The 22365-nt window shown below is 33.1% G+C and overlaps 1 protein-coding gene across 1 annotated transcript in view; it reads left to right on the forward strand.

Moving 5' to 3' along the window:
* The first annotated feature begins 3537 nt into the window (after positions 1–3537).
* The window catches only part of LOC133324075 (uncharacterized), a 69262-nt gene continuing 50434 nt past the window's right edge, over positions 3538–22365 (forward strand). The window contains exons 1-3 of the mRNA XM_061532961.1: positions 3538–3876; positions 4829–4978; positions 5481–6015. Of these exons, the coding sequence (XP_061388945.1) occupies positions 3538–3876; positions 4829–4978; positions 5481–6015 (1024 nt within the window). The remainder of the gene's footprint in view (positions 3877–4828; positions 4979–5480; positions 6016–22365) is intronic.

Here is a 22365-nt window from a genome sequence, read left to right on the forward strand (position 1 = left end):
ATTATGGTCTTAAAACTATGGCACATCTTAATTAAATTTGAATTATATCCAATTTGGTTGGAAAACATGCATAAAATCCTTAAATCCCCGGACAATATCTCAAAAAAACCAGTGGAGCAAAAACGATAATTTTTGGTAAGAATATGTGCTACATAATGCGGACATACCAAATACACTTAATTTGGTTAAAGAGCAGGCTAATATCTTCCAATTTTATCATCAGCGTGCTGTGTTAGTATTAGTCCATTAGGGGCAAATTTCAATGACTATTTATATACTATCGACAATAACTCTTACGTTTATGAACTTTCGCAAAATTCTGGACAGAGAACATATCACGGCGTCGATTGGTGCTACAACCATTAAAATTTCCTCTGGCACTATGTTCTGAAACTCAATTTTTTTGGACAAAATTATAAGCGAAATTTTGATTATTATCTCCAAATTACTGATAATTTTTACTTCCATTGTAATCACCAGTCCCTTCTGTTTAATTGACCGCCATCTCAAATTAATATTTTGACGCATGCAGAGGTTATATATTATCAAATATCCGATTTGAAACTATCTTTGTACAACCTGTGATCTTCACCAAGCCCAAATCAAATCCGAATATGGGACTAATTCGTCCGCTTCTTCTGCCTCCTCCCCACAAAAGATCAAATTGTTCAATGTATATACATTCAATATTACACGAACTGAATGACTGATTTGAATCAATATGTGCACAAATGTCAAGTTGAGGCCCGTCGGCCCTCCTCTTCTGGTACCTCACCCACAAAGGGTTAATATTTTATAAAATTGTACATTTGGTTTAAAGCGAATTGAATAACCGATTTTAACAACATTATATTCGAAACCTCTTAATAGAAGAAGGCAGAAGACCTCCGCAAACCATAGGCTTAGGGAATACACTGGTGGCCAAGACTAAAGCAATTGAAATTGCAAAATAAATAACAGGACGTTTATTTTTTGAAAATTAACTTATAGTGAACGTTTTTATTTTGCATTACGGCAGATCTGAGGATTAGTCATTACAAAACATTAATTTTGATTCCCACAACCAATCTTTGACATGTTTCGGTGTATGTTTGAGTTTATTGTAGGAACTTCAGGGAACTATAGCGTTTTCAAACACATTTGTATAAAGAATATCTAACTCCATAAAAATAAAAACAGCCCAATACCATTATTGACCCTCCATCATGCTTCCCAGTACACTTAAAATACTGTGACATGAGCTTTTCATTTTTGAACTTTCTAACGGTAACTTTTTTAATGTCTGAATCTTTGATATCTCACTTTAATTCAACCGAGTGCATAATGTTTCTCCATTGAGTCGAATTCGAAAGGTTGCGAAAGGTTTTCGGATTATTTTCAGAAATCTAGACAAGATATTTGGAATTTCCCCATTTATAAAATATATTTCAAAATGGTGCCCAATAATTTTCAGATTATTATTACGGATCAGAATATGTCAATCAATCAATTTTCTTAAACATTGATCAGAAAAAATAAATTTCAGATTCAGAGGCAATTTTTCAACATCAATTTCATTGACAGCGCCATGACAAAATGTTACAGATCCTTCTAGAATCTCCTGGGATTAACTTAGAAAGATCACAAAAAATCTACCCGTTAATCTGTTAATAATGTGTCATAAAAAATCGCATAAGTACATATGACACAGATTTGCGCTGCCAACAACAATAAAAAGGTCAATAAGGAAAATGACAACTGGTGTGTGTGAGATTTTAGTAGCGGCCATAAAACATGCAACTCCAATAAAATAAAATATGATCCACCTTGGCAATCACATGTTCAGGCAACACACTAAAAAGGGGATAGCAGGTAGCATTATTCAAAATTTATCTAATTTGAAAAAATTTAAATATTAGGTAGTTTTAAAAAAGGGCCAAGAAAGAGAGGTTACCTCACGTTCTTTCTCTCCTTTTTCTACCTTGTTGATGGGTTGCTGGCCATAAAGAATATTATAAATTGTACAAACGATATTTTTGTGGGCATGCAAGAACATGTACATTTTTATTTGAACCCCCACAATTTTTTCTGTCTTATGTATGTACATAGTTTTGTTGCTATGTACACATGTTTGTTTTGGAGGGGAAATGTTGAGTAAAATGCTGGTTATTGGATAAAAACATAAAGAGTGAGTGTGCTTCCCCTCTGAGAGTGTGAAGGAAATTGCTCTGAGAACATTACCACCACCGCCAACAACAACAACAACGGCCATGGAGTACCCACAATGACGACCATTATCATTTGTGTGAGGGGGAGCTAACAACAACAACTCGTGACGTTTTAACAATGACGATTTTGAGCATGCACGCTTTTGAGTTGTTTGGTGGTTTGTTTATTTTATTTGTGTGGCTGTGTAGATTTAATGTTGTTGTTCTATGTGGAGGAGCACCACTGTCCACCAGCGACAACAACAACGTATGTATAAAACACATATAAATAGCATAATAATAAACCATCCGCAACACCAAGAACAAATGGAACAATAGCAACAACAACAACCAAGGCAATGGCCAGCCAGCCAGCCCGCCATCCAACAACACTCCAAAAAAGCAATAAAAACGGAAACAATAAGATTTTGTTTTTTCATGTCGTGGATGGAGTTAACAACATTGCACACACAACAATATTATCATTGCATGTTGTTGTTGTTATTGTTTTAGTTAGTGGTGGTGTCGTTTGCTCGAAGGTAGTATGTTCGTGTGCACGATAGCCGAGCCTTTGCTACAGCAGTGGCCGTACTCATCATCATCATCACTATTGGTGTTGTGTTGTTGTTGTCGTCGTCGTCACCGTTCTTCTTGCCGTTATTGTTGTTGCCTGCTGCTGTATGAGTGTACCGATCGACCGTCAAGAGAGAAGGAGGAGAATTACATGCACACAAACGAACACACACACCGACACTCAAATACAACAGCTACAGATGGATTTAACCCAAGTCTCCTCAACAAAGAAAGGTAGTCAAAATTAAAACAACATACAATTCAGTCTAGTTTTAAACTTTGACGTGCAAACACCACATTCCCATACCAAGGAACAATTTCACAATTTTGTTTCATCGGTTACGAATGCGTTCGCCCGTTTGAAAACAAAAAAGAAAAATATAAACAAGACGCTAAGAGCCAAGTCAAAAAAACCGCAACAACTAAACGGACTATATTTAGATAAGCTAACGGAAATATAAAAAACATATATTGATATGCAATTAAATTGTTAAGAAAAAAGTGTATGGATTATCAAATTAAAAACAAAACACACAAGCACATGAAACAATAAAAAACGGAAATCAATAAAACACAATAACTTAATTAATTTTCTTATAAGTGAAATAACAAAAAATCGAGAAAAAAGAAAATTAAACCCCCAAAAGGATTAAAGTGACAACAAAAAATTAAAATACCATTTTTATTTGGAAGTGCCACATGTTGACCGACTGTTGCATAAGTCACGTGTGTTGCAAAGTTTAACTAAAGCACAAAACCACAAACAACAAGAATACAAATGTCTTCATTAAAATCATTGATTACAATTGTCAATTTATTAGTGTTGATCATGGGTCTGACAGCGGCGGCACCCACCATCGCCAATACACTAATAAATGATAGCAATGCCGCTTTGGTAGCAGCAGGAGAATCATCATCAGCAACAGCCGCCAGCACCACCTCACCACCCAATTCTTTGCGTTTGCGCAAACGTCATCGTAAACGTCACAGCAATTGGAATATTTACAATAATTTCAATGAAAATTCCAGCATTGTGGAATGGTATAATCCGTGTGGTGGTGTCTTTGATCCAAATGTCAAAAATACTCGCCGTCCCAGTAAACAGGAACAGAGAAAGGTAAAAATTGGGGGAAATAATTATAAAGTTAAATATGAAAGTAATAATTAAATAATTAAAAGTGGAAAAAAATTAAAAAGCATTAAATTTAAATATGAAAATATAACAACAAAAAAAATATTTAAAAATTTAAAAGGCGTAAAACGTAAAAATAAAATATTTGTAACTCTGTCAAATTCGAATTAAAGAAAATATTTGTTTCAATAAATGCTGACAATTCCATAGGTTAATTTCAAAAATAATATTTAAAACTGTAACCGACGTTTTTTTGTATTTTAAATTAAAATAAAATATTTTCCTTAACTAAAATTTGTCTTCTTAAAAAAAAAAACATTTTTAATTATATTTTTTTTAGAAAAAAATAATTTTTTTAGTTAAAAAATGTGAGTGCCGCAATTTTTTATTTATAATCAACATTTAAATTGTTTTAAATTTAATTCATAAATATACACATTTCATAAATAAAAAATTAAATTTTCAATATTTGTAAATTGTATTAATAAATTAAAAATAATAAAAAATTGGACACTACAATTTTTAAACTTAAAAAAAAACATTTTAAATTAAATTCATTAAAAAAAATATTCCGAATATAAAATTAATTTTTTTCTAAATTAAAATATAAAATTAAAACTTTTTTTTTTTCAAATTGAAAAATGAATTTTTTGATGTGAAATTTTATTAAAAAAATAAAATAAAAAAGAATATCAAATTAAAAACAAATTTGGTTCATTCAAATATTTAAAATTGTCGGTAGTCAGAAAAACATAATAAGAAATTCATTTAAATTCTTTTCAACATCGGATGTTTCAAAAATTTATTTTTAAATTTTTTTTTTCATTTATATAAATTTTAGTTATTGTTAATTAATTGTATTTTTATAATTTTATATAATATTTTTGATTTGTTTTATTTTTTACTAATTTTTATTTTTGTTTCTTTTTACTTTTAGATTTATAAATTTTTGAAAAATACCGCCGTTCATGATTTGAATCGCTTGAACAACAGTCACCGCCAGGATATTAATATTAGTAATATCACAACCTGGAGACTGTACAATTATAGATATAAATTCTTGCCAAAATTGAAATTGAATTCCAGTGTAAGTATTTTTAAAATTTTTTATATTAAAAAAATCAAAAAAAAAATATATTTCAAATACCAATAGAAGTTTTGACATGCCATCATGGGAAATTTATTATTTTTTTTTTTGCAATACTAAATAAACGGAAATTCCATTAAATGACATGTAATGTTAGTAAATACAAAAATTAAAAACAAAATCAGACTACTCATCCCCCACAATGGACTTTGATCTACAAAAAATCATGCTTGAATAATATTGACAATAGTTTAAATTTCCACAGCTATTAAGTTTACTACAATACAGCGATTAGTCATCCATAGTGCATGCAAAATAACAATTACACACAACAAATTGTGTGTATATTTGACATACAAATTTACACATATACACCACATTATCTTATCAATAAATTTCCCAAGCATTTCAAATCTTCTATTTTTTATGGTATTGAATTTTGTTTTTCAATGAATCATTTTCGAAAAAATATTAATTTCCATTTTTCTTCTTCTCCTTACAGATCGCCCTGAAACGTTGGTATCGCAATATGCAAACCTATGTTGCCTCATTTGCCTATTTGCGCCGCATCCAATACACCTACGATCATTCGAAATCACAACGTGAAAGTAGCACCTCCCAGGAACTGAAAGAATTGTTGAAAAGTTCACGCAACATGTTGTGCGAATTGGAGGCAGCCGTCAACAAGACCCATCCCTATAAGTCGTTGCAAATGCCCGTTATAACACGCAGTGAAATGAACAAACGCCTTAAATTGCTGACCAAAGAGGGTGTCCTCAATAATCCTCACAATTTACAGGCGGCCAATTCAATTGATTTGAAATTCGTAAAATTCCATTATTTTGAATATTTGAAAAATATGGGACAACTTTTGCGAAAATTCAATAAACGTCGAGGACAAGTTGCCTTGAAAACCAATCATGTGGTAAATGGTTTGTCTGCCAGTGGAGTTGAACAACCACAACAACAGCAAACACAATTTAATGAAATTGAAAAAAGCTCCATGGCCACAAAGGGCAAAGCTAAACAGACAAGAGGTAGAAAAGGCAAAAAATCCAAAAGTAGGAATAATACAGTTTAGGTTAAGATTTCCCTGACACCCTCTCTAGCCCTCAACCCGCCTCGCCTATTATAAGTATTCAAAAAAAAATTCATTTCACAACTCTGGATTTCCAATATATTTATAATATTCTAGTCATTCCAGTCAGTAAAAGAAAAACAAAAATTTTTTTCTTCTAACACAACATTCCTGCTCACTCTCTCTCTCCCTCCTCGCCCCATCTATTTATTATTTTCCACAAAAAAATTTGGAAACATCGTACATCTTTACAAGAAAACACAAAAGTATTATTAGTATGTAAAAAAAAGCCACCACCACATTCCACAAAAAGTGTAAATTTTTTATTATTGTAATCTATTATTAATATTTATAGAAATGTTCCTATTTATATAGCATTCGTTTCCATTGCAAATTACAATCGTTGTTAAAACTGTGATATTAGTTTTGTAAGTTTGAAATCAAAGTATTTTCTTTCTCTCCCTCGCCTCTCCTTTATAGCGATTGTAATTTAAAACCTCTCTTTATTTCTGTAGCAACTAATTTTAAGTTAATTAAGTAATGTATGTAATATGTGTATGTATGTAGTGTGTGTAACTTATTATCATTATTATTAATTATTATTATCGATATTGTTTATAACAATTAGCCGTTTAAGTATTATTATGTTTATTATTATTTTGTTAGCGTATAAGAATTATTTTTTGATTTATGAATGAAGCTGAAGAGAAATGAAAAAGAATTAAAGAAATATAAAACAAAAAAGATGACAAATCTTAAAAACAAAATTCAAAACAATAAATCGTTGTGTTTTTTTTTATTTACCACAAACTTATTTGGGGAAAATATATCGGGAATTAAAAAAATATATAATATGCAATTTTGACTTAGATTGACATATTTTGAAATTTCAAATGATTTCATTAAATCATTTGTCCATTCACTCAGATAATCCGGCATGTCACAGATTCCGATCGGAATGGTTTCAATTTCGTATATCAATTCGAATTGTTTTACCTTATACATTCTACACTAGATCCCTTTTATTAATTATACCCCACACAACTATGTTGTCAGGGTATTATAGCTTTGTGCAGCCCCAAGAGTTTGTAACGCCGCGAAATATTGGTCCTAGACCCACATTTAAGTATACCGATCGTTATATCTCGACTAGCTGAGTTGATCTAGACATGTGTGTCCGTCTGTCCATTATAATTTGTAAACAGGATACAGTTATGGACCAATCTTCACGAAATTTTGCAAGTAGGATGGGTTCTGCCCAATGAAGTCCCCTATTGTTTTTGGTAAAGATCGGTTAATATTTAGGGGATGAAATGGACCAAATACTAAATTTTTGTCGGTTTTTCTGGTGGCTCCAGAGGCCGCAATTATGGCCCGAACATCGTGAAATTTTACACTGAGAAGGGGATCGGGCCATAAAATTTGCATTTTATGGCGTATATATTTACTCCTTAAGGACAAAACCCCGAGAAGTTGATAATATATCCAAGAGGAGTGGTTTTAAATTGATACCAATTATATTGTCGTATGTACTCGGATGTGGGAGTTACACTTAAATATTTACAGGTGCTTACGTACTCAGATATTATTTAGTAACCCATTACCACACTAGAGTGCGGAAATATAGCGCTGATCGCTTTGAAATTTTCCATGAGGTTCCAGTTATGATCAAGGACAACTCCTATAACTTTCGGTGATGGGCAGATTATAATTATGGGATGAAATGGACCGAATACTTATTTATTTTTGTTTTTTTCGAGTCGATGCCAATAATAAGCTAAACATCACAACACAACCCACGGTGAGGGGAATCTGGACAATTAGAATATGAATAGTAATATTCGGAAATATGTCAGTGTAAGGAAAAGGTGTTGTTGACCTCTAATCGGTCTAGAGGGAGCAAATATCACGAAATATTGCCCAAGCTCGGAATAAATATTCGCAGAAAGTTAGAGTTTCCAGGTAGTTGTGTAGGGTATCGTATGGTCGGCCCCGACCGATTATACTGCTCCGTTCACAGGTTTAAATATAGAAATATTACTCTAATCAAAACAAAAGCCAATAAACATTTGTATAAATATATTAATAACCAGTAAGGCAAGTAGTAAAGTCGGACTGGGCTGAGTATATGATTCCCTTTACCACTTTGGGTATATTCTACATATGTATCCTATATATACCTATATCTGAACCGATTTCAGGGAAACTTGAGACTAATTTATATTACTTCAGTACGTTGTGTCAATCGGCCAACCTATGGATCTTTTCACGAAGCTTAGCAACATCATTCTAGACTTAATTCAGTACCCTATACCAAACTTTGTGCAAATCGAAAGATATGTAAGGACTTTGGTGCACCAATTGCATAAAATCGCACGAAAATATATATGGGAGCTATATCTAAATCTGAATCGATTTTCACGAAACTTAGCACACGTCATTCTAGACTTAAATCAGTACGCTATAACAAATTTCGTGCAAATCGAATGATTTTCAGAGACTTTGGTGCAGCAATTACCTAAAATCGGATGAAATTGTTATCTTCAAACGGTCCAGTTGTTGACAGTAGGGATCAGAATTTAGCGTTTGGCCATATGGAAGCAACTCATAACAAATAATCCCCTTCCTGTCCCACCAAATACATAGCAGAACCTTCGTGGCCGTTAGTCCTGGTTTGGCCACCGTTTAAGGTGCTTCGCCGCTCTCTGCCCACGATCGTTTTCTCACAGGGTTATCGTATGTGATCCATTTCTCATCTCCAGTCACCGTCCGTTTAGGAAATGGGTCTATCTCATTCCGTTTGGGTCTATCTCATTCGCAGATGCAAATTCGATCCATCATTTTTTCTATTAATTGGTGTGGCTCCCAAATATAGAGCTTCTTTTTGAATCCAGCTTCGATCATTTCTCCGATTTTATCGATATTTTCGACTACCGGCCTAATGGATTTCTTTTTCCCCAAAAAAATAAAGATATACACATAGAACTGTGCACAAATTTACAGAAACGCTGTAGAAAGCACTAATCAAAACTTAACTCAAAAAATGGAAAATTAGTGTACGCATTGTTATATTTCTAACGTATTTAAACCCTTCACCATACTGTGGTACAGGGTTTTAAGTCTTTGTGAATATGTTTGTAATAGGCAAAAATAATCGAGATAGACCCATGGTTCATTTTGAGAATATGCATAGAATCACTTTCTGAGTCGATATATGCATATCCGCCCGTCCGTCTATCTGTTCATGTTAAATTGTAAACAAAGTACAGGTCTCATTTATGGCCCAAGGACGAATCCTATTGAAATTGGGAAAAATCGGTTCAGATTTAGATACAGCTCCCATATATATTTTCGTCCGATTTAAGGTAAATGTGGCAGCAAAGTCCCTATATATCTTTCAATTTCCTCGATATTTGGCATAGCGTACTGAATTGTGACTAGAATGATGTATGTACATTTTCTTGAAAATCGGTTCAGATTTAGATATAGCTTCCATATATATTTTCGTCTGATTTAATTGTGGGATAAACATTTAGGTTTTCCCCGAGGAGGATCTATTTAACACGTGCTATAAATTAAAGTTCCTTAAGAAACAGTCAGTGGATATATCTTTCTAAGCTAACTCTAGTATTTGTAATTGTGATATGTAATGTGGGATATTTTTCGGTTCTTTTTGGGAATCCGCATATGGGTGCTAAATATGCATTTCATCAATAATTATTAACTCTGAATTAGAATGAATGTTAAATATGGAGAAGGAGTGGACCGATATTACCCATCTTCGTACTTGATGGACCTCCCCCATTCTCGATTTTAAATTTTCAAGATTTTTATTGGGCTGGTAAATGTTCGGGTTTGTAACCGTGCATATATATATATATATATATATATATTTAAAGATTTAAAAGAGAAGAAAAATAATTTACAACATTTGTTGTTGTTGTTGTTTTTGGTGATTAAAGAAAAGCCCATGATAAATCCTCACTGGAACATCGGAATCCGGAAATTCCAAGGGTGTTAGAAAGAGTATGAACTAATTTTATTGACTTCTCTCAAAAATTCGCCTATTTTTTTATCGCTAACTATATTAAAAAATAAGGAAGTTCTTCACCGATTGACTTTTATTCATTGTGTCGACATCATGGTCCTCCACTTGTTTAGTTTTTGTGTGAAGTTAATAGTCCTAGTTCATACAAGAGTCAGATATGTAATTTTTCGACTTCCGTTGGAAATTTAGATTCGAATTTTACAGTCTTTAATGGGAACCTAATTCTCGTTTTCAAAAATACGATTTTTTTATTTAATATGAACCTACAACTTCTCATGAATTTCTCATTAAAATCTCAACAACACCTGAAGATATAGCTTGATTGTGTCACCATCAAGTGAGGCAAAAATGCTTCGCAAAGAGTGTTTTACGATTGCGGACACGATAACTCAAAAACTATTAACCAATATAGCTATAGTATGAATTAACATAAATGCCATCGGTGAAGATTTTCTATAGTTTTCAGGTTAGCTTTTGGTTGGAAGAAGCCGATTTTCTAAAAAAAAATAATGGGCAATCATGTCTGCCATCGACAACAACAAAAGCTATATTTTGTCAATATATTTTCTTATTATTTAAGTCTTCAAATTCATATAATATATGTTCTTTTGCCAGCCGATTGAATCTTGTCGAAATTTGAAATCGTAAAAAACAATCCCTTATGAAAATGTCTTAAAAAAATACCCAATTTCTCTTCAACTACGATTTCGAAGATCATTAGCAGTGAATACATTTAAATTTACACACATTTTTAAAAATATATTTAGTTATTGCTATTCTAATCTAAATATGGAATAGTGCAAACGGAACCTTTGATCCAAATTATAAATAACATAGCAACAATAATAATGAAAACCCAGTAGCCATAAACCAAAAAATTCGAGTCTATGATTTTGTGTTAATTTTTTTGTTTAAATTTAAATTTGGAGAGAAAACCGCGGTAGCCATACATATTTTCTACATTCTAGCAAGTGTCTATTTCCTCCTATATGCCTTCTACATATCTATATTTTTAGATACATATATACATATAAATCTAGATATTATTAACCGACTATAATAAAGTTATATAACTATAATTTGATTACTTTTGACACCCATGTTGTTAAGTTGTTAAATGTTTTTTTTTTGTGGTTGCTGTTTTTGTTGTTGTTGCGACCATTTATGGTTCGTTCCCATGCGTCGCCGTTTATGAAGATGTCGTTGAACTACTGACTGGAAGTTGATGTATTTTTTGTTTTTCTTTTCAAAATACCAAAACACAGCTACACACCGTCTGAGCTGTGGCAGAATGTCATAAAAAATCATCAACCAAACAAAATACCAAAAAAAAAACTTTTCTCATGCGCGTGTATGCGTCTTGACCACTTACTATAAAATAAAATTACCGGCAATTTTTAATGTTTAGGTTTTTGGTTTTAGTTAGTTAGTTGGTTCGGTTCGGTTTTAGTTAGGCAAGACCTAGATAGAAGTCAAGAAAAAAAAAACAATAACAAAAAATTCTAACCCTATCTAAATATTTTGTAATTAAAACCAGTTATTTATTTTTTTAATTACTCGCATTGAACTTGAGTTTTTTGCTTTAGTTTTTTTGTTATTGTTTTTTATTTTGCTTTGTGATGAGTACTTCCACTTGTGGTTGAGCATGTGTGCAAGTGTCTTTGTAATTTTGTTTTTATCTCTAATAGGCTTCTTATGTTTATGACCAACATTTTATATGCTACTTAGTAATAAAACATAAATGAAGACATCTATGGTTAAGATAGAAATGAAAAAAAAAAAAATGATTATAAAATATCATTTAATGTTGGCACTTTTAGTCTTAATACTTTGCTATGTGATGGAATTTGTGTTCTTTATTCTCGTGAGAAAATAAGTTATGTAGTTTCTGTTTGATTAAGGAATTCTTTTTGAGAATATTTTTTTGGGTATTTTGATCGGTTCAGAGATATGAATAATAAAAAATGAATCTAATGTGAAATGTAATTATTAAATTATAATAATAAATTATGTTTTTGTTATCTAAATCAATTTTATATCATATATTTAGTATTTTAAACCGAAATATATGCGTATGTAAAATTTAGAAAAAATAAAAATCCGAGATGGCATTACTTAGTGAACATAAGAGGAGTTTTCCGTTTTCGTGTTCAGGAGAATGGGCTCCGAAATATTTGTTTCTTATAAGTATTCTCTCGAAATATAGATAATTTCTAAATTATTGAAGATTTAGACTGCGTAATTCAATTCAATTATAAAATAGGGTTTCATAAATTTTGAGTCCATGATTCATAAATGTTCGCATTACTTTAGAGACAAAAAAATCCGATTTATAAAATGCCAGTATCTATGAATGGTGGTCTTTGTAATAAACTATGAAACCTGCATATTCCCATATTCTATTTCGTCCTTATTTTCTTTACCATAAAAAATTGTCACTCTGAGATTCATGTTAAAAATTTTAAAATTTGTTCGAATCGGATTTTCATATAATTGACTCGATTGTTGTACTTAACCTAGTTCATAGAAATTTTATAAAAAATACTATATACTATACTATATAATTCTATATACTACTATAATTCTATATAATAATATATACTATACTACTATAATTCGATGTACATGAATTACAAAAACTGTTGGAATCGATGTAAATATTAGGTTGGGGAAAAGGAATTCATTATTTGTATATGAATTATAGGACTTTATTTAACATACTTCGAAATGGTCAATTTGTGCCAAATATACACCGTTTGGTAGTATAATTTGTTGCCATTTTAAAGTTATCTTCATAATGTCTATCTCATAGAAGTCCTGCTCTCTATTTGCAAAAAAACTGTAGTGTCGATTTTCACAATATCAATTCAAGAAAAATACGATAATCGCTTGGTGCCAAGTCCGGACTGTATGGCGGATGCATTAAAACTCCCCAACCAAGCACTTGCAATTTCTGACGAGTCACTGTCGATGTGTGTTGCTAGCGTTATCCTGTTGGAACAGGACACCTCTCCTGTTGACCAATTCTAGCCGTTTCTGGTCAATTGCTATCTTCAAACGATTCAGCTGTTGACAGTAGAGATCAGAATTTAGCGTTTGGTCATATAGAAGCAACTCATAATAAATAATCCCCTTTCAGTCCCACCAAATGCATAGAAGAACTTCCTGGCCGTTAGTCCTGGTTTGTCCACCGTACGTGAACCAGATGGAAATTCGATCCATCCTATTTTTTTCTTTTAATTGGTGTGTAAATGGTTTAAAACAGTTTTATGATCGATTTTTAGTTCCTGGGCGATGTTACGACTGCTAACATGCCGGTAAACTTCGATCATTTTTCCGATTTTGTCGACATTTTCGACGACCGGCCTAATGGAATTCTTTTTCCCCAAACTAATATTTACCATAGGTAGATCTCATTTAATTGCGTTTTTAGAAGAGCCGAATGTTTCCATCTTCGAATTTGACATAGCGCCTATATAAAGGTCACGTCTAGTTTTAAGTATTACCATGGTTTAAGAAGCATTTTCTACCATCCATTCTCGATTTTATATTTCGACAAGTTTCAGATGAGCATACATTATGTTAGAGACTTGTAACACTGCATACATGCATTTGAGGACATAAAGAAAAATATAATAAATTAACAAAATGTTTTTTTTTATAAAAGAAACTACATTTTTTCCGATGGCGGGTAAAATTGGCGCAATTAGGAGAGTGCATATCTGATTATTTTTTTGGAAAATAGCTTTTTTTCGACCGAAAAACATGCTGGAAAATAAGGAAGATCTTCACTGATTGAATTTAGGTCCAGAATAACGTGTTAAAATTTGGAACCAATTGGATTAATAGCTTTTGAGTTATCGTACCTGCCATTAGAAGAGAGGAGTTGTGTTTGGTCCCTTAAGTAATTTTGTTGGACACTGAACAATTTATTTTTGGGTAATCTCTAATTTTTTCCCAACTCCTAGTACAAAGAAAACATACCGGTATTTTTTCCGAGTCTGACTTTACCTCAAAACATATTCCTTGAAATTTTCCTAACATTTTTATGTCAATCTACGTTCAAACAAAGTAATTGAGAAGTTCTTCTATGTTCAGAATATAATGCCCATTCTATGTGCTTAATAAAAGAAAAAAACAAAATTTACAAAAATATTGTCCTATATTTTAGTACCCTAGACCATATTCTACTCTTGTAACCGTTACTTTAAAACATCTCTCCTTTATGGCTATATTATTACTAACTAGCATCATTTATTACCATAAATACTATTTATCCCAAGCAATAGACAAAATACCCTATCAGTAGACTATCTGACTATCTTCACCTCATTTTACCGGTTTTAAACACGTATTGAATGAAACACAACTACGTTAGTTGACTACTCCTTCTACGCCCAGCTGTATTATCCATTTCAGCAAAAAAATGGATATTGCCTCTTTTCATGTATTAGACAGAAGACACACAATTTAACCAGTCATAATTCTCGAGAAAAGATTAACAGTTATGTAGTATTATAGTAGGCCTTTAAAAAAACAAATACTTAAACAAAAATTTCCCTAAAAAAATATTCTGCCCACAAAAAATCTCCAAACTACACAACCCTTGTCGTCTGCTGCTGGACAAAAGAAAGACTAGCAACCGAACGACCATCATCGTATCTATATTTCATATTCGTCGTAAGATGATAATAACAACGATTATGAGTTATTAAAATCTATATTGCTAATCTCCGGTTCATAGCCATACACACACACACACAAACAGTAACAAAGACCACAGACAATACCATTGCCATTGTTATATTCAAATTTCAAAAAGATTTAACCGAACCATTGCCGGACACATAATGCGACTTTGCGAGTACAATTCTAATTGTTAGATTAAGACATTACTTAAGACCCGACGAATTCCAAGTCGGTTACACTCGAAAAAGTCGAAAGCGACAACAATCGTTGTTTGAAAATATTTGAGTGACACTTGACACTTGTAGCGTAAACTAAACATGTCAACCAACCCAAACAGCCCAGTCAAGCCAACCGGCATTGGAAAGCAGGTAATGATCAGCCATTGTTGTTGCCTTTAAAAACCGAACAAATAACCCGATATTGAAACGATAAATTTTTTGAATATTTTTTGGTAATAGAGTAGCCAGAAATTTATGTGGCCATTGTTGGAATATTAATCTATTGTAATCAATAAAGGGCTTAAATATGCGACCAATGTATTTCCTGTAATGTTCGAAATAAATACCATTGTTATGGTATTTAAATACTCGTATTTATTAGGCTGTGGTATGAAAAAAAATGGCGGATTTAGGAATCAATATTAGAAAAGACAATTTACATGTTCCATTGGGAGGCCTTAATTGGATAACGTTTTTATTATAATTGTAAATGTAATAATTTAAGAATGTAATCGATCATTTGAGTTTTTTTAAATATTGACTGTTAATAAGAATTATTTAATTATGATCAAATAACCCTAAAGTATAGTAAAACCAGTGAGCGGAGCAGTATAGTCGGACGGGCCGACCATATGATACCCTACACAACTTCCACGAAAATCTAACTTTGTGTGGTTCTATATTCTGATCTTGGGCAATTTTTGCACTCTCTTGACCTTCACCGTGGGTTGTGTTACGATATTCGGCTTATAATTGTGGCCTATATATCGACTCTAAAACACACAATAAATTAAGTTTTCGGTCCACTACATCCCAAAATTGTTATCTGATCATCACCGTTGTCCTTGACCACAACTGGAACCTCACGGAAAATTTTAAAGCGATCAGCGCCATATTTCCGCCCTCTAGTGTGCTAAAGGGTTACATAACATCTAAATACGTAAACATCTGTAAATATTTGATTGTAACTCCAAAATCTGCGTACATACGACAACACAATTGGTATCAATTTGGTTCATTTCATCCCCTAAATATTAACTGATCTTTACCAAGAACAATAGGGGTCTTCATTGGACCCATCCTACATGCAAAATTCCGTGATGATTGGTCCATAAATGTGGCCTGTATCGTGTTTACAAATTATAATGGACAGACAGACGGACGGACACACATGTCTAGATCGACTCAGCTAGTCGAGATATAACGATCGGTATACTTAAAGGTGGGTCTAGGACCAATATTTCGCGGCGTTACAAACTCTTGGGACTGCACAAAGCTATAATACCCTGACAACATAGTTGTGTAAGGTATAAAAATAACCGAAACCTATAGAAGTATCGACCAAATATCTGACATAAGTAGAGCAAATTTATAACGGTTAAAAGGTTTTAGCGTAGCAGTTCATTCTTTGGTGTGGTAATGGTAATATTAAATTATATTAGAATATTTAGAACCCTTTACAAATGACTTTAAGCAGTTGCTGAGCGATGCCCGTGCTACGTTGTGTTTGCTCAAAATTAAGTACAAAATCAAAGCGAACTCTAGAACACGACTCACATTATAATTTTTTAAAAACAAACTGATAATCCAAAATGGCTGATATTTAAAACCTTTTTAACACCAAGAGGTGGACACATAAAATGTTAGTAATCGTTTGGGACTATACTATGATACATTTTTGGTGGGAAGATTTGACACCCAATGAGAACCAAAGTAGAGAATCGCCAACTACCGAATAATTGGGGTACAGTTATAACTTCATAATGCCTCTCTCATAGAGTTTTGCAAAAAAACTCGATTTTCACAATCCTCCTTAGATACCAATTTTTTTATCATTAAAGACATTTTGAAATGCAAGAAAAAGATGATAATAGCTTGGTGCCAAATCTGGACTGAATAGCGGATGCATTAAAACGTCCATACGAAGCTCAAGAAGTCTTTGGCGAGTCACGTCTTGCAATGCAAGAAAAATATGATAATTTTAACTTAGTTTGTGGTAAAAAAAAATCAAAGTGTTTTGCGAAGTCAATAACCTAGTTCATACGAGAGCCAGACATGTACTCTTTCTAACACCTTTGGAATTTTCGGATTCCGATGTTCCAGTGAGGAGTTGTCATGCCCGCCATCAAAAATAAGGACTTTTCTTTGATCACAAAAACAACAACAAAAATTTTTTGTAAATTATTTTTCTTCATTTTTAAATCTTCAAATATATATGGCAAAGTTACAAACCTTAACAAGCATTACCAGCCCATTTAAAACTTAAAAATAAAAAATCGTGATTGGGAGGGTTTCCATTAATTGGTGTGGCACCCAAGCATCGAGCTTGTTTTTGAATTAATCTTAACGTAAATAGTTTAAAACAGTTTTATGGTTGATTTTTAGCTCCTGGGATATGCTACGACTGCTATTTTATCGACATATTCGACGAACGGCCTAATCGATTTCTTTTTTTCCCAATCTAATATATGAGAACTATATCTAAATCTGCGCCGATTTCAAACTTAACACAAAACATTCTAGACTCAATGTCAAATTTCGTGTATTTAAAACAAACATAGCCTCTTCGGTACACCATTTACATAAAATCGGGCGAAAGTATATATGGGAGTTATATTTAAATCTGAACCGATTTCAACCGATTTTCAGTATGATGTTTAAAGTTTTGTCTCTATCGGACAAACCTTGGGAATTTGTTGAACATTTACATAAAATCGAACGAAACTATATATGGGAGCTATATTAAAATCTAAACCGATTTTAACAAATCTTCGCATACATCATTCTATACCTAATTTAGCACGCTGTGTAAAATGTTGTCCCCATCGGACAAACATTTGGAGTTCTATGCAATATTTACATAAAATCGGTCGAAGAAATATATGGGAGCTATAGCTAAATCTAAACCGATTTTCTGCATTTCCGGTGGACGGACGGTCAGACGAACCCGCAGAAAGTTATTCTATGTATAAACATTCAATATCAAACATCATATGAGTAGTAACAATGTATGTGCAAAATTTCAAGGCTCCATCGTACATATTGCGGCTCTATCGTAATTTCAACAGACGGACATGCATGAATCGACATCGAATTATATATTGAACAAGAATCATATACATACTTTATGGGGTCTCCGGTGAATATTTCGAGGTGAAAATAGCAGACTATTTCAACAGACTTCGTATTTCCAATTTTCGCCTTTTGGAACAGTAGAATTGATATCAGATTAAAGGTGGAGTGAACATATACGCAAATTTTGTAACATTTCGCACAAAAGACTAGGCCCTTTGACCCCCTAAATATTGACTATCATCATCAAAGTACCCATGCTTATTCCTATGTCATAGATTCTCACCCGTGTTAAATGTCGTGATATTCAGATCATAATTGTTGTATATAGGGCGACTCGCAATGGACGGACGGAATGGAACACATTGATAGGTCAATTCAGCTTATTGATAGCAGAATATGCCAAGGATGTAATCATATGGGGTAAACAGTCCTAAATCGCGGCATACATCTTACCTAGATAAACAGATTAACAATAATTCCAATACCTACATGTATTCATGGAGCATCAATGATGGATTTTGTGGTTTTCACCTTTTATGCACATATTTCAATCGTCAACGATTTGACATCATCATTAAGAAAAATCTCTTAACATGATTTAAAGTCTAGCATTGACAGTTGTCAAAACATATGCAGAGAAGTGACGTGACTATTGCCACCGGTCGGTGTGATCAACAGAAAATATCACTTAAGTCCCAACAGTGGGTCAAGTGCAGCACTTATTCAACCTAAGTACATCCATGTAACCGCAAAACCATATTCAATTCATAATCTCGTCCGTCTGAATGAATTTGTGGCTAGTATTATATTTGTCTCCATAGTCAGCAAATACAACAACAATAGGCCACAATGCTGAAAAAGATATATGTAATTGATGATAAATCACTTGGTTAATTGTACGATTACGGGTAGTTGATCTCCATGGATTGTCCATAAGTTAGTAATGTTTGTACAAACGCTATGCGATTTACTCCACGACCAAAAGTTAAAATCCAAGATTTATGCAAATTTACTTTTTAATACCGACACAACATTCGCACAAATATCCAGACACCCTAACACACACAATATGTGCCGAAAGAGAAAAGCTGTTATAATACGCACAAATCAATGATGTCTAAACTACCATCAGCGAAAGAAAGGCGAACAGACAGACAGACAAAGTAGACGATTTAACAATATTTAGCAAACATCAGTCTGAGCTGAGCTGATTGTGCGAAAACTCCATTGAAATGAATGGCTTATGATCCGTCTAAGCTGCTACTGAACATTATGTTAGGCAAACATGCTACCTTAAAGGATTTTGGTCACAGGGTAGCCTTCAAGATCGACCTCAAGCAAGACTAGCGACTGTCGAAGAGTTTAACTAGATATTTGAGAGGATTATCCCTGAAATATGTAGAAATCTGTGCAAGCTATAACCCTGCCATAGGTAAACAACAGATAACTGACAGACCGTATTAGTGGGGTTGTAAGGTATTTATGTGTGTCGACTACTGAATTGGAAACTCATATTCTTATGAATGCATATATGATGTTTTAGATATACTTAAAATTGTGTAGTGTTTCTATGTTGTTTATTCAAATTATTTATATTAATATCGCTACAAGAACTGGTCTGTATTTTTTTAGTATTATGTCCGGGGAACTGACGGTTGAACGGCAATGATAAACTCGAGCAACCTGTCTTTAATACCAACTCAAAAAATGACCAATATTTATATCATATCCCGAATTAGAATGAATTCAAAATTATCACATAATAATATTTCTACATTGTTGCACAGGGTATAAATAAATGCCTATACCTGACCTGCAAAAATAAATATAAAAATTAAGCCTTCAGACTGCAAAAATAATAATTAAAAATCCATGATTACATACACGCCAAAAAACTCACTCTTCTCTTCCTAAAGATTCTAGAAAAAAAAAATATTTAAAACAAAAATACAAACCAACATCCCTGAAGGTTCTAGAAAAAAATAAAAATTTGGTCACTTTAGGTTTTGATTGATTTGACCTTAGATCGCGTTGACCGATCATGATGACGACTAAACAGTCGTTCTAAGTATTTGGTGTGATCGCTATCACCGTGTAAAATATGTAATGTTCTGCACATAATAATGCACCCCCTAAATATCATTTCAACATCACCGAAAATTATAAGCGTTATCCTTGACAATAACCAGAACTTCATGTAAAAGTTCAAAGCGATCAGCACGCCATTTCCGCCCTATAGTGGGTAATATCAAAACATATAAACACATTTAAATATATATATATGTATATATCTCCCACATCCGAGTACATATTACAATATAGTTGATAGCAATTCCACCTCAACTATTCTCGGGTCTATGTCCTTCAGGAGTATATATATACACCTCAGAATACAATTTTTTAACCAGAAGTCTGGGTTCATTTGACCCAGTCCTGCATATTTTTTGGCCAGATTCCCTTCCTGGTGAACAATTTCGTGGTGTTCCAGATATGACGACCAGTATATGTAGACCAATATTTCGCTGCTATAATAGCTAGTTGAAGGGTATAAAAAATTAAATACCAATGCTTAACAAAAATAAAATTTGATAAAAAATTACATAATTAAATAAAATAAACTTCTGTGTCCCTGCGAAGGTCCTCATAGAACTAATTTTAAAAAATCTACTACTTTTCATGTCCTTGAGGAACTAATAAAAAAATCCACGCCTTGGAACTAATTTTAAAAATCCACGCTTTGGAAGGTCCCTGAGGAACTAATTTTAAAAAATCCACGACATGGAAGGTCCTTGAGGAACTAATTTAGGAAATCCACGCCTTTGAAGGTCCTTGAGGAACTAATTTTAAAAAATGCATGCCTTGGAAGGTCCTTGGGGAACAAGTTCACAAATTCACGCATCTGAAGGTATTTGAGGATATTTTAAGAAACCCACGCATGAGAAGGTCCTTGAGGAACTATTTTTAAAAAATCCACGCTTTGGAAAATCCTTGAGGCACTAATTTAAAACAAATCAACGCCTGTGATGCATCTTGAGGAAATAGTTTTAAAAATGCTACGTATATTTAGGTCCTTGGGTAACAAACTTTAAAAATCCATGGCTGTGAAGGACCTTGAGGAAATAATTTAAAAAATTCTAAGCCTATTGCGTTTGTGGTCCTTGAGGAAATAACGCCTATGTCTCTTGCGGTCCCTAAAAAATTAATTAAATTAAAAAAAAAAAATAAGAAAAAACAGCGCATAATAATTCTTAAAAAAAATAATTATAAGAAAAAGAGATAGTTATAACCAGTGAGCGGAGCAGTATAGTCGGACGGGCCGACCATATGATACCCTACACAACATCCACGGAAATCTAACATTGTGTGGTTCTTTATTCTGAGATTGAGCAATATTTCGCGATATTTGCAACATCTTGACCGACTAGAGGTCACCCAATATTACTAATATCCAGTACAGCCCATCTAATTACTTGTCCTTCACCGTATGTTGTGTTGTGATGTTTGGCTTTAAATTGTGGCATATAGATGGACTCGAAAAACAAACACAAAAAAATTTTCGGTCCACTGCATCCCAATATTGTTATCTGATCATCACCGAAAATTGCTGGCGTATCCTTGACAATACCTGAATCATCATGAAAAATTTCAAAGCGATCCGCGCATTATTTCCGCCTCTAGTGTCGTAATGTGATACTAAATAATATCAGAGTACGTAAGCATCTGTAATTATTTAAGTGTAACTCCAACATCCGAGTACATACTACTCCTCTTGGATATGCTATCAATTCCTCGGGTCTATGTCCTTCAGGAGTAAAATTATACGCCGCAGAACACAAATTTTGTAATTTTTCGCACAAAAGTCAGGGTTCATTTGTTCCCCTTCTCCATGTAAAAATTCGCGATGTTTGGACCATAATTGCGGCCTCTAGAGCGACCAGAAAATAATACAAAAATTTAGAATTTGGTCCATTTCATCCCCTAAATATTAACCGATCTTTACCAAAAACAATAGGGGTGTTCATTGACCAGAACCCATCTTACATGCAAAATTTAGTGAAGATTGGTTCATAACTGTGGCCTGTATCGTATTTACAAATTATAATGGACAGACGGACGGACACACATGTCTAGATCGACTCAGCTAGTCGAGATATGATGATCGGTGTACCTAAAGGTGGATCTAGGACCAATATTTCGATGTGTTACAAACTCTTGGGGCTGCACAAAGCTATAATACCCTGACAACATAGTTGTGTAGGGTATAAAAATAATTATAAGA

The sequence above is a fragment of the Musca vetustissima genome, unplaced genomic scaffold (assembly GCF_032173495.1).
Source record: "Musca vetustissima isolate MV318-11 ecotype Yass unplaced genomic scaffold, APGP_CSIRO_Mvet_v1 utg5762, whole genome shotgun sequence".
In the NCBI taxonomy this organism is placed as follows: domain Eukaryota; kingdom Metazoa; phylum Arthropoda; class Insecta; order Diptera; family Muscidae; genus Musca; species Musca vetustissima.